General features: G+C 41.7%; 1 protein-coding gene across 1 annotated transcript in view; it reads right to left on the bottom strand.

Annotated features, from left to right (window-relative positions):
* The window catches only part of LOC106579414 (pro-neuregulin-3, membrane-bound isoform), a 436,757-nt gene that overhangs the window by 12,848 nt on the left and 409,170 nt on the right, over positions 1-14,739 (bottom strand). The window contains exon 7 of the mRNA XM_045702613.1: positions 6,646-6,764. Within this exon, the coding sequence (XP_045558569.1) occupies positions 6,646-6,764 (119 nt within the window). The remainder of the gene's footprint in view (positions 1-6,645; positions 6,765-14,739) is intronic.

Below are 14,739 nucleotides of genomic sequence, written 5' to 3'. Positions count from 1 at the left end.
TGTAGCACAGTGCCGTCGGTGACGGCAGCCACCCTCCCTTCCCTCCCTTATTGTGTAGGGGTTATTGTTTATTGGTTTTGTTGAGGTATTGGGGATTTTGTTTGTGTTTTCTTTTTTTTAGGTGCATTCCGGGGTCTGCACCTTGAGGGGGGGGTACTGTCACGTCCTGACCAGCAGAGGGTGTAATTGTGTTAGTTTTGGTCAGGATGTGGCAGGGGGATTTTGTGTGTGTGAATGGTTGTTGGTGATTGGGACTCCCAATTGAAGGCAGGTGTGTTGAGTTGCCTTTGATTGGGAGTCCTATATAGGAGTGTGTGTTTTTCTTTGGGGTTGTGGGTAGTTGTTTGTGATCACTGCTTTTTTAGCCTGTCACACTGTTGCCGTCGTGAGTATTGTTTTGTTTGGTTTTCCAGTGGATACTTTACTTGTTTTTTCATCAATAAACATGAGTATCCACATTCCCGCTGCGCCTTGGTCCATTCCTAACGACGGTTGTTACAGCTGTTGAGTCTGCCGATAAGAATGTGGTGATTGACAGATTCGAAAGCCTTGGCCAGGTCGAAGAATACAGCTGCACAGTATAGTCTTTTACTGATGGCGGTTATGATATCGTTTAGGACCTTGCGCATGGCTGAGGTGCACCCATGACCAGCTCGGAAATCAGACTGCATAGTGGAGAAGGTACAGTGGGATTGGAAATGGTCGGTGATCTGTTTGTTAATTAACTTGGCTTTCGAAGACTTTAGAAAGGCAGGGTAGGATGGACATAGGTCTGTAACAGTTTGGGTCTAGAGTGTCTCCCCCTTTGAAGAGGGGGATGACTGCGGCAGCTTTTCAATCTTTGGTGATCTCAGACGATACGAAAGAGAGGTTGAACAGGCTAGTAATAGGGGTTGCAACAATTGCGGCGAATAATTTTGGAAAGAGAGGGTCCAGATTGTCTAGCCCGGCTGATTTGTCGGGGTCCTTATTTTGCAGCTCTTTCAGAACATCAGCTATCTGGATTTGGGTGAAGGAGAAGTGGGGAGGCTTGGGCAAGTTGCTGTGGGGGGTGGAGGGCTGTTGACCCGGATAGGGGTAGCCAGGTGGAAAGCATGGCCAGCCGTAGAAGAATGCTCATTGAAATTCTCAATTATCGTGGATTTATTGGTGGTGACAGTGTTTCCTAGCCTCAGTGCAGTGGGCAGCTGGGAGGAGGTGCTCTTATTCTCCATGGACTTTACATTGTCCCAGAACTTTTTGGAGTTTGAGCTACAAGATGCAAATTTCTTTTTGAAAAAGCTAGCCTTTGCTTTCCTAACTGCCTGTGTATATTGGTTCCTAACTTCCCTAAAAATGTGCATATCGCGGGGGCTATTTGATGCTAATGCAGTAGGCCACAGGATGTTTTTGTGCTGGTCAAGGGCAGTCAGGTCTGGAGTGAACCAAGGGCTATATCTGTTCCTGGTTCTACATTTTTTGAATGGGGCATGCTTATTTAAGATGGTGAGGAAAGCACTTTTAAAGAATAACCAGGCAACCTCTACTGACGGAATGAGGTCAATATTCTTCCAGGATACTCGGGCCAGGTCGATTAGAAAGGCCTGCTCGCTGAAGTGTTTTACGGAGGATGCAGGCAATGAGGCAGTGATCGCTAAGACAGCAGAGGTGTATTTGGAGGGCAGGTTGGTCAGGATGATCTATGAGGGTGCCCGTGTTTACGGATTTGGGGTTGTACCTGGTAGGTTCATTGATAATTTGTGTGAGATTGAGAGCATCTAGCTTAGATTGTAGGACGGCCGCGGTGTTAACCTGTTAGGGCTAGGGGGCAGCATTTGCACGTCTGGATAAAAAAAATGTACCCGATTTAATCTGGTTACTAATCCTACCCAGTAACTAGAATATGCATATACTTATTATATATGGATAGAAAACACTCTAAAGTTTCTAAAACTGTTTGAATGGTGTCTGTGAGTATAACAGAACTCATTTGGCAGGCAAAACCCTGAGACATTTTCTGACAGGAAGTGGATACCTGATGTGTTGTATTGACTTTAAACCTATCCCATTGAAAAACACAGGGGCTGAGGAATATTTTGGCACTTCCTATTGCTTCCACTAGATGTCACCAGCCTTTACAAAGTGTTTTGAGTCTTCTGGAGGGAGATCTGACCGAACAAGAGCCATGGAACGATGATGTCCCATTAGACACCTGGCGCGCGAGTTCATGTTGGGTACCCTCGTTCCAATACGTTATAAAAGAGTATGCATTCGTCCACCTTGAATATTATTCATGTTCTGGTTAAAAAAGGCCCTAATGATTTATGCTATACAACGTTTGACATGTTTGAACGAACGGAAATATATTTTTCCCCTCGTTCATGACGAGAAGTCCGGCTGGCTTAGATCATGTGCTAACAAGACGGAGATTTTTGGACATAAATGATGAGCTTTTTTGAACAAAACTACATTCGTTATGGACCTGTGATACCTGGAAGTGACATCTGATGAAGAGAATCAAAGGTAATGGATTATTTACATAGTATTTTCGATTTTAGATCTCCCCAACATGACGTCTAGTCTGTATCGCAACGCGTATTTTTCTGGGCGCAGTGCTCAGATTATTGCAAAGTGTGATTTCCCAGTAAGGTTATTTTTAAATCTGGCAAGTTGATTGCGTTCAAGAGATGTAAATCTATAATTCTTTAAATGACAATATAATATTTTACCAATGTTTTCTAATTTTAATTATTTAATTTGTGACGCTGACTTGACTGCCGGTTATTGGAGGGAAACGATTTCCTCAACATCAATGCCATAGTAAAACGCTGTTTTTGGATATAAATATGAACTTGATAGAACTAAAAATGCATGCATTGTCTAACATAATGTCCTAGGAGTGTCATCTGATGGAGATTGTAAAAGGTTAGTGCATCATTTTAGCTGGTTTTATGGTTTTGGTGACCCTGTCTTTGACTTGACAAAACATTACACACAACTCTTGTAAATGTACTGTCCTAACATACTCTAAATTTATGCTTTCGCCGTAAAACCTTTTTGAAATCGTAAAACGTGGTTAGATTAAGGAGATGTTTATCTTTCAAATGGTGTAAAATAGTTGTATTTTTTAAAAATTTGAATTTTGACATTTATTTGGATTCAAATTTGCCGCTCTTGAAATGCACCTGCTGTTGATGGAGTGCACCACGGGTGGCACGCTAGCGTCCCACCTAGCCCATAGAGGTTAAGCATGTCCCAGTTTAGGTCACCTAACAGCACGAGCTCTGAAGAAAGATGGGGGGCAATCAGTTCACATATGGTGTCCAGGGCACAGCTGGGCACAGCTGGGGACAGAAGGTGGTCTATAGCAAGCGGTAATGGTGAGTGAGAGACTTGTTTCTGGGAAGATGGATTTTTAAAAGTAGAAGCTCGAATTGTTTGGGCACAGACCTGGATAGTATGACAGAACTCTGCAGGTTCTCTCTGCAGTAGATTGCAACTCCGCCCCCTTTGGCAGTTCTATCTTGTCTGAAAATGTTATAGTTAGGGATGGAAATTTCAGGATTTTTGGTGGCCTTCCTAAGCCAGGATTCAGACACGGCTAGGACATCTGGATTGGCGGAGTGTGCTAAAGCAGTGAATAAAACACACTTAGGGAGGAGGCTTCTAATGTTAACATGCATGAAACCAAGGCTTTTACGGTTACAGATGTCAACAAATGAGAGCGCCTGGGGAATGGGAGTGGAGCTAGGCGCTGCAGGGCCTGGATTAACCTCTACATCACCACAGGAACAGAGGGGGAGTAGGATAAGGGTATGGGTAAAGGCTATAAGAATTGGTTGTCTAGTGCGTTCGGAACAGAGAGTAAAAGGAGCAGGTTTCTGGGCACGGAAGAATAGATTCAAGGCATAATGTACAGACAAGGGTATGGTAGGATGTGAATACAGTGGAGGTAAACCTAGGCATTGAGTGACGATGAGAGAGGTATTGTCTCTAGAGACACCATTTAAACCAGGTGAGTTCACCGCATGTGTGGGAGGTGGAACAAAAGGGCGAGCTAAGGCATATTGAACAGGGCTGGAGGCTCTACAGTGAAATAAGACAATAATCACTAACCAAAACAGAGATGGACAAGGCATATTGACATTAGGGAAAGGCATGCATAGCCGAGTGATCATAGGGTCCAGTGAGTAGCTAGACGGGCTGGAGACACGCCGATTCAGACAGCTAGTGGGCCAGGGTTAGCAGGCTAGCAGAATGGCCTTAGGGGGACGTTGCGACAGAATAGTCTGTTGTAGCCCCCTCGGGCAGTTATGTCGGCAGACCAGTCATGATGGATCGGTAGGGCTCCGTGTAAGCAGTAAAAGGGTCCAGGCCAATTGGCAAAATATTTATTGTAGCCCAAGAAATTGGCTGATGGAATTATTCACCTAACAGTCCGATATGCTCTAGACAGCTAGCGGGCCACGGATAGCAGGATAGCAGATGGGCACTTGAATCGCTAGCAGATGAGCACTTGAATCGCGCTGTGCAGACTGGCTGGAGTTGACCGGGATAAAGGTTAGCTGATGACCGCTAGCAGTGGCTAGCTGACTACTAGCTAGTAGCTAGTTTGCTGCTGTTGGGGGTTCTAAAGTAAAGAAAATAGCAGCTCCATACCACATTGGGTGAGGCGGGTTGCAGGAGAGTATGTTGAAGTTGAGGTTAAAAAACAGAAAAAAATATATATGAAATATATACGAAGAAAAAAGATATATACACGGGACACAACAAGACGAAGACAAAGACGCCTGACTGTTACGCCATCTTGGATATCAGAAACAGGAAATTATAAAGAAATACATGGCACATGAACACATCATATACCAAGATCTATTGCAATTGCAATCTTATTTGAATATACAAATATAAACTCAGCAAAAAAGGAAACGCCCCTTTTTCAGGACCCTGTCTTTCAAAGATAATTTGTAAAAATCCAAATAACTTCACAGATCTTCATTGTAAAGGGTTTAAACACTGTTTCCCATGCTTGTTCAATTAACCATAAACAATTAATGAACATGCACTTGTGGAACGGTCATCAAAACACTAACAGCTTACAGACGGTAGGCAATTAAGGTCACAGTTATGAAAACTTAGGTTGTCTACTGACTCTGAAAAACACCAAAAGAAAGATGCCCGGGGTCCCTGCTCATCTGTGTGAACGTGCCTTAGGCATGCTGCAAGGAGGCATGAGGACTGCAGATGTGGCAAGGGCAATAAATTGCAATGTCCGTACTGTGAGACGCCTAAGACAGCGCTACAGGGAGACAGGACTGACAGCTGATCATCCTCGCAGTGTAACAACACCTGCACAGGATCGGTACATCCGAACATCACACCTGTGGGACAGGTACAGGATGGCAACAACAACTGCCCGAGTTACACCAGGAACGCACAATCCCTCCATCAGTGCTCAGACTGTCCGCAATAGGCCAAGAGAGGCTGGACTGAGGGCTTGTAGGCCTGTTGTAAGGCAGGTCCTCACCCGACATCACCGGCAACAACGTCGCCTATGGGCACAAACCCACCGTCGCTGGACCAGATGGTCGGATTCGCGTTTATCGTCGAAGGAATGAGCGTTACACCGAGGCCTGTACTCTGGAGCGGGATCGATTTGGAGGTGGAGGGTCCGTCATGGTCTGGGGCGATGTGTCACAGCATCATCGGACTGAGCTTGTTGTCATTGCAGGCCATCTCAATCCTGTGCATTACAGGGAAGACATCCCTCCTCCCTCATGTGTTACCCTTCCTCCAGGCTCATCCTGACATGACCCTCCAGCATGACAATGCCACCAGCCATACTGCTCGTTCTGTGCCTGATTTCCTGCAAGACAGTGTTCAGTGTTCTGCCATGGCCAGCGAAGAGCCCGGATCTCACTCGCATTGAGCACGTCTGGGACCTGTTGGATCGGAGGGTGAGGGCTAGGGCCATTCCCCCCAGAAGTGTCCGAGAACTTGCAGGTGCCTTGGTGGAAGAGTGGGGTACATCTCACAGCAAGAACTGGCAAATCTGGTGCACTTCGTGAGGAGGAGATGCACTGCAGTACTTAATGCAGCTGGTGGCCACACCAGATACTGACTGTTGCTTTTGAGTTTGACCCCCCCCTTTGTTCAGGGACACATTATTCCATTTCTGTTAGTCACATGTCGGTGGAACTTGTTCAGTTTATTTCTCAGTTGTTGTATTTTTTTATGTTCATACAAATATTTACACATGTTAAGTTTGCTGAAAATAAACGCTGTTGACAGTGAGAGGACGTTTCTTTTTTTGCTGAGTTTACATTTCCCCATCTGTTGTGAAGCCATCAGTGTGATTTTCATGCTAGCCGCTAACTTCGTAAAACTGTAAATCAAACGGAAATGTTCCGATTCAGACTGCTTTTGATGCAGATAAGGGCCTTTGTGCTTTGCAACGGAGCCTAAATACGTGTTTATTACCAATTACAATTACCATAAATCTTTTTTACATTCCATGAAAGCACAGTTTTTTTTCCAATAACATATTGTGCCATTTTGGGGTTGAATAAATGTCTTACCTGGCTGCATCCACTTCTGTAACTGGAGCGGCCCATTTAAACTAGAGGTGGGGGAAGAACGAGAGGAGAATTTCTACTGTACAAGTACCTGAAGCGTTTCCCTTTGGAGAGTGCTCTGTTGAGAATAGGTGGACCTGCTGTGGGTGTGCCAGCTGGCAGACTGCTGTCCCCTTCAGGAGGAGAGGACCCATGAGATTTGCAGCACTGCTGTGAAAGAAAACAAAGGACAAATAAGGGCATGATTTGAGGAAAATAGGAAATTGGAAAGTAGATATTAGGACCCCATACAGTTTGTGGACATATACAAACATAATGAATACACGTACGCACACAAGCCCACATACACGATAGCCAAAGATAACACGATATACACTCAGCAGAAGCAGCCGCAATAGTCCTGAGTCAATGTAGGAGATGTTCCCCCGTGATATATGGCCCTCCCAGCCCAGGCAGAGTCCCTTTAATTAAACTACAGATTAAGTCAACACTTTCTGATTACACTCCATGGCGGCTCTCCCACGACTTTCTACAGGCCAGGAATTAATCCCAGACAAGATTACATTAATGGATTCCTAAAGAATTTCGCCTCAATTCTCTATTTTTTCCTCTATCAAAATTAGAACCATTATCTCACAAGGGCCCCTTTACTGGGATCCTTGACACACGCAAGGCTCAGTGCGATGCCCCAAAGCCCCATGAACACAGAGAATAACAGCAGATATTAGTGTAATTCCAGTGACTAAAGTTCTTATGTTTGTCAGCCTTCATCCTTACGGTGCATTATTAAAGCGATTGGATGTGACTTAGGTTATGTCTCAAATTGCAACCTATTCCCTACTTAAATCATGCACAGTGAATGGTGTATTGCACTAGTGAATAGGGTCACATTTGTTGATTTTTTCAGAGCTCTCATTGCTGATAAGCTCACTCACTCTTCTCTCCCTTTACACCCTTGACTCCCTTAGGGACCTGTTACAGCTTGTTCTCCTCCGGCGCAGGGAAATTTGATCATTTTGACCACCCTCACAAACTTGGCTGGGGGGAACGGACTTAAGAGGAATGTGACATGAGAAGGTAGGATTGCAACCGGTGTCACAGGAGTCTGTCGGTGCAAACATGACCAGGATGTCGTAAAACTATGAGATAAAACGTTTTGCTGGAGACTTCTGTAATTGCCAGTTGTGGCACCTCCTCTCTTAAACAATCTGTCACATTTTAGTTTTTGTTGTTGTTTGTGTTTTTATTGACATATACAGGTGCGGCCAAATATATTCCCTATTAAAAAAAAAAAAAAAACTAAAGAAAGGAAGTTCTACAATCAAGATGCATTCTAGAGTCAATGCATGGCATGTTCATAGAAGTCTAAAAGCTAAAACACACATGTTCATGGACAATGACGCACACCCACTCCACAGCACTCTAATGCAACACAGTAGGAGCTTCAGTAACAGGTTCATCCTGCCCAAAATATCCACACAGAGGTTCAGAAGGTCAATAAATATGATTTATTATCACACATTTTTATTTAGAAAATAAAGACAAATGACATGGACAAAATTATTGGCTAGTACTTAGTTGCACAGCCTTTGGCCAAGATAACTAAAGACAAATGCTTCTTATAGCCATCAATGAGCTTGCTGCACCGTTCTTCTGGCAATTTGACCCGTTTTCTAGCATCAAACTGCTCTAATTCTTCAATGTTTAAGGGGTGCCCTCCACCAACTGTTTTCAGATCTCGCCATAAGTTTTGGATGTGATTCAGATTTTGACTCTTCACTGGCCACTCCAGAGCAGATCCACAACCTTCAATGGAGACCCAGTTTTGGGACACTGGGTTGAACATTGTACTCCAAAACACCTAATAATCTGTTAATTTCATGATGCCTTACACGCGTTCAAGGACCCCAGTACCAGAGACAGCAAAGCAACCCCACAGCATTGTCAATCCTCCCCTGTTTGATTGTAATTTTCATTGAATGCTTCATTTGGTCGTCAGTAACCACAACGCTAATCTGTATTGCCAAAGAGCTCTAATTTTGTTTCATTGGTCCACAGAACATTTTCCCTTGGATTTAGGCTTGTTTATTATTTTTATAGTTCAATCAGGCTTTCTTGTGTCTCATTCAGCAATGGGGCCTTCCTATGTTCACCAATGACCAAATTAACCATTCAAAGAAAAAGAAAGACCTCCCTACAATCAAACATGGGGAAGTTCAATAATGATGTGGGGTTGTGATGCTGTCTCTGGTAGTGGGTCTTTGAATGTGTGCAAGACTTCATGAAATCAGCAGGGTTAGGGTGAGGGTTAGGGTTAAACCTGAATCAAACATTGAAGTGTTGGCCACATTGCTAGTAGAAATGTGCACCAATCTTATTGATGGCTACAAGAAGATTTTGTTGGCAGTTATCTTAGCCAAAGGCTGTGCAGCCAACTACCAATCATTTTGTCCATACCATTTGTCTTTATTATATAAATGAAAATTAATACCTTACGTTTACAGAAATAAAATTGGTTCTGCAATGTTGAAAATTAAATTACAAGTTGGGATCAAAATGATTTTGTATTGTTTTACTTATTTTAGAAGAATTAGGGAGTTATTTAGTAAAATAGACAATATTTTTTAGGGTGCCAATATGTACGTAGCAACTCAGGAACCAGTAAGTTATTGTCATTTTATAGGATATGTATTACAGTAAAAGGATTTACTGTGAACACACTTGGGACTCAACCTCAGCCTGGATTTGAACTCACAGCCTCTTGGTTGCCAACAACAGTGCTAGGTGGCTGTACTACAGACACCGGTCGTTGTCGTCGTGGGAAAGACACATTAAAAACTTTTGAAAAACAATTGGTTGCAGTAAAGAGCCAACCTGGATACTAAGGAGATCCTGAGGGAAATCGACGAGTACCAACAGCTTTACGCTATGGAGGAACAACATACTCCATCATGGAAAGATCCGATGACCTCACAAAATAACTCTAACCCGACAAAAAAAGAAAAACTGATTATTCTACAGACACGGACAACTTACTTACCGTTGAAGTAGAGGCTAGTGCTCTGGCTGGAACCCATGCAACAATGGAAAAGTTGTGTGAGGAGGTAGTAGGGCTGAGGGGGAGTTTGGAGTTTTGCCAGAGTGAAATTCTCATGCTCCAAGGAGAGAACAAGGCACTCACAGCCAAGGTAAAAATCCACGATTTTAAAATGGATTGTCTACTCAGGGAAAACAGGGTAATGAAGGAGTCGCTGCTAGACATACAAAGTCGTAGCATGCGAGAAAATCTAATATTATCTGGGAATAAGCCAGAGGACGCGATCAGAGAATTCATGCAATCTGCCTTGAAACTTCCTCTAGAGACTGTAAACAAGGTGGCTTTCCATCGTGTACACAGACTTGGAGTTCGGAGCGACAAGACCAAGGGTCCCCAACTGATCATCGCAAAATTTGAACACTACCAACAAAAGGAGCTGATCAAAAGCAGGCGAAGGGAGCTTAAAGGGACCAAATTCAGGCTCAGTGACCAATTTCCATGGGAGATAAACGAACATCGCAAGAGACTGTATCCTGTACAGAGGCAATAGAGGGAGAAGGGTTACTCATTGTGGACAAACTCTTTACAGATGGACAGCAATTCTGAGACAGCTCCATAAAACCATGGCTGTACTAAATTCTACAGGGACTTCAGGTTACGAAAAAAAGAAAGTATGGGAACTGTAAAAATATCTAAACAATATGGAGTGGATATGAACACACATGTACTCAGTTACATGTTTACTTACACATACAGACTAATACATACACATACACATACAAGCTTGATCTCGCTCTCTTCTCTTCCTCTCAACTTTCTCTCTATTGTTGAGAACTGTTCTATAATTGATAATGTTGCTTGTTTGTCTATCTTTTCTATGTCTTTGTCTACATGTTTGTATATGTTTACAACAAGCAAGGGGAAGATATAAGAATAGGGACATTGGGGAATAATAACATATTGTACGGGATACATTTGTACTGTAGTGAAGCCCTCTCTATAGTAATGGAAGGTCTCTTTCAGGATCATGTGAAACCTCAATTGCTATGGAAATGCTGGAATGTGTTTTTCAATTATGTTTAAGGTAATTATGATGCAACTATGATGGTGTTACGATATGGATTACAATTATCATCATGAATATTAAGGCTATACGCACTACATGTTACACACAGACACTCAACCATGCAAATTGGCGGGGTTATTATTTATTTGGACATCACACATTATAGTCTTACACAGATACAGACATCATACACACGCTCACTAAATCACATCCAATATCATACACATCAACTTACTCAGATTTACTACACACATAATATCTTGTCTCAATTTTCTAAAATCTGTGGTATTTGCTCACATGCAAACAGGCAAGGGAATAAACATATATTGTTAGAACCTACTTCTTGAATTCTAAATATCAGACATTTGAAAGCTCTAGTTTTGACCGTCATAATACCTCTTATGGCAGTAACTTCACAAGCACTAATTATGATAAATTTAGACTGAGAATAGTATCTAGTTATGGTAAGGGGTGAAATAAGTATAGCCAGTTATAATTGTAATGGTTTAGCAGATTATAAAAAGAAGATCAGTCTTTACGTGGCTAAAAGAAAAGGAATATAACATATACTGTTTACAAGAAACTCACTCTACATCCTTAGATGAAGTTGCATGGAAAAAGGAAGGGGGTGGTGAAATAATTTTCTGTCATGGACAAAGGAACTCAATAGGTGTGATGATATTAATTAACAAAAATGTCGATCTGAATGTGCAAATAGTTAGGAATGATTTGCAAGGAAGGTGGATCTTTTTGAATATGAAAGTGGACGAAAAAGAGATTTGGATCATTAATCTATATGGTCCAAATCAGGATGATCCATACTTCTTCGAAAATATTTCTACCAATTTATTGAACCTAGAGGCAACAAATGATCAAATCATTAGGGTAGGTGACTATAACACAGTGTTAAGTAGTTCAATGGACCGTAAAGGAAATCACTCTACAAACTATCATCACTGTGCCCTTAAAACCTGTTGGGGCTAGGGGGCAGTATTGAGAATTTTGAAAAAAATATGTGCCCATTTTTAACTGCCTCCTACACCAACTCAGAAGCTAGGATATGCATGTTATTACCAGATTTGGATAGAAAACACTCTGAATTTTCTAAAACTGTTTGAATGGTGTCTGTAAGTATAACAAAACTCATATGGCAGGCAAAAACCTGAGAAAAAATAATAATTTTGTGGCTGTACTATTTTTTTTTTGTCATTGTTATTAGATACCACAGTGAGAAAGGATTCATTTCGCAACTCCTACTGCTTCCACTAGATGTCAACGATCTTTATAAAGTGGTTTGAAGCGTCTATGATGAACAGAGACCGGATGACAAGGAAGAGAAGTTGACCTCCCTGGGATGTCGTCACTTCATTATTGGCTGCACCTGCGTAATCATGTGATGCGATACGTTTTTCAAAGACGTTTTTCAAGACACAGGAGAGGTCGGGTTGAAACATTACTGATGTTTCACGTTAAAAATGGCTCTAAAGATTGATGCTAAACAACGTTTGACATGTTTGAACGAATGTAAATAGATTTTTTTTTTACTTTTCGCCGTGACTCCCCCCCGCGCTACTTTTTAGTAGCCTACCGAAGCGCTAACAACTTGGAGTTATTGGGACATCAATTATGAACTTTGTTGAAAGAAACCACATTTGCAGTGGACCTGGGATGCCTGGAATTGCCAATGGATGAAGATAATCAAAGGTAAGGGAATATTGACAATAGTAATTTTGATATTACATGGTTACAAGATGGTGCTAACCTGTATAGCCTAGCCTATTGTTCTTAGCACAGCACCCGGTTTATTGCAAATTGTGATTTCCCAGTAAAGTTATTTTGAAATCTGGCATTGCAGTAGCATTTACGAAATGTTAAACTATGAATATTTGAATGACAATATTATAATTTACCAATGTTATCGAATAGTAATTTTGTGATTTGTAACGTTGTTCACCGGAAGCATTTGAGAGAAAAAAAAAATCTGATTTTCACCGCTTCGGTAAAATGCTGTTTTTGGATATAAATATGAACTTGATGGAACAAAAAATGCATGTATTGTGTAACATAATGTCTTAGGAGTGTCATCTGAGGAAGATTGTCAAAGGTTGGTGCATAATTCTAGCTGGTTATCCGCTTATGGTGACGCCTGTCTTTGAATTGACAAAACATTACACACAGCTATTTTCAATGTACTCTCCTAACATAACCTAACTTTATGCTTTCGCCGTAAAGCCTCTTTGAAATCGGACAATGTGGTTGGATTTAGGAGATGTTTATCTTTCAAATTGTGAGAAATAGTTGATTGTTTGAGAAATTGAAATTATTAGATTCTTGCAGTTTTGAATTTCCCGCCATGGTCTCTTGACAATGAATCCCTATACCGGGATAAGATCCCCAACAGGTTTTAAGGAAATCACTAATATTATGGACACATTAGAAATAGTGGATATTTGGAGACTAAAAAATCCCGACCTAGTGAGATATACATGGAGGAGACTTAATCAAGCTAGTCATATTGACTACTTTCTTGTCTCTTTCTCTCTTGCATCAAAGGTTTAAAAAGTTTCAATAGGAGACAGAATGCGATCATCTTCTAATTGGCCTTCACATAACTCTTATAGAATATCCACGTGGACGGGGATATTGGAAATTTAATCAAAGTTTACTGGAGGACAACTTATTTTTAACTAAGACAAAATCATGTATAACTGAATAATTCCAGTATAATATAGGAACAGCAAATCCACTTATTGTTTGGGATACCTTGACATGTACCTTCAGAGGTCATTCAATTCCATATTCATAAATAACAAAAAAGCAGTTTCTGGCTAAAGAGACAGATGTTCAGATGTTTTCTTTTCCATTTCATCCTCTCCCACCGAATGAAGATTACGGTAAGGAATTCTTTCCAAATAATACAAAAAATGGAAAATTAACAAATGTACAGAAAGATCAGTGCGAAGGCCAAATTACAGAGGAATAACTTTTTGAGGCTATTAAATCCTTTCAGTCTGGAAAAACCCTAGGGCATGAGGCATACCGGAAGAGGTATATCAAGCCTTTTTTGATGTGCTAAAAGCTCCATTGTTAGATTGTTGTAACTACTCCTATAGAAATGGTAGTACAGTGGGGGAAAAAAGTATTTGATCCCCTGCTGATTTTGTACATTTGCCCACTGATAAAGAAAGGATCAGTCTATAATTTTAATGGTAGGTTTATTTGAACAGTGAGAGACAGAATAACAACAAAAATATCAAGAAAAACGCATATCAAAAATGTTATAAATTGATTTGCATTACAAGACCATCACCAATCAGCTTGGTGAGAAGGTGACAACATTTGGTGCGATTATTCACAAATGGAAGAAACACAAAACGAACTGTCAATATCCCTCGGCCTGGGGCTCCATGCAAGATCTCACCTCGTGGGGTTGCAATGATCATGAGAACGGTAAGGAATCAGCCCAGAACTACACGGGAGGATCTTGTCAATGATCTCAAAGCAGCTGGGACCATAGTCACCATGAAAACAATTGGTAACACACTACGCCGTGAAGGACTGAAATCCTGCAGCGCCCGCAAGGTCCCCCTGCTCAAGAATTCATATACATGCCCGTCTGAAGTTTGCCAATGAACATCTGAATGATTCAGAGGACAACTGGTGAAAGTGTTGTGGTCAGATGAGACCAAAATGGAGCTCTTTGGCATCAACTCAACTCGCCGTGTTTGGAGGAGGAGGAATGTTGCCTATGACCCTAAGAACACCATCTCCACCGTCAAACATGGAGGTGGAAACATTATGCTTTGGGGGTGTTTTTCTGCTAAGGGGACAGGACAACTTCACCGCATCAAAGGGACGATGGACGGCGCCATGTACCATCAAATCTTGGGTGAGAACATCCTTCCCTCAGCCAGGGCATTGAAAATGGGTCGTGGATGGGTATTCCAGCATGACAATGACCCAAAACACACGGCCAAGGCAACAAAGGAGTGGCTCAAGAAGAAGCACATTAACCTGTTGGGTCTAGGGGGCAGCATTTGCACGTCTGGATAAAAAAAATGTACCCGATTTAATCTGGTTAC

Source organism: Salmo salar, chromosome ssa19 (genome assembly GCF_905237065.1).
Source record: "Salmo salar chromosome ssa19, Ssal_v3.1, whole genome shotgun sequence".
Classification (NCBI taxonomy): Eukaryota; Metazoa; Chordata; class Actinopteri; order Salmoniformes; family Salmonidae; genus Salmo; species Salmo salar.
This window is presented reverse-complemented; position numbering and strand designations above follow the sequence as displayed.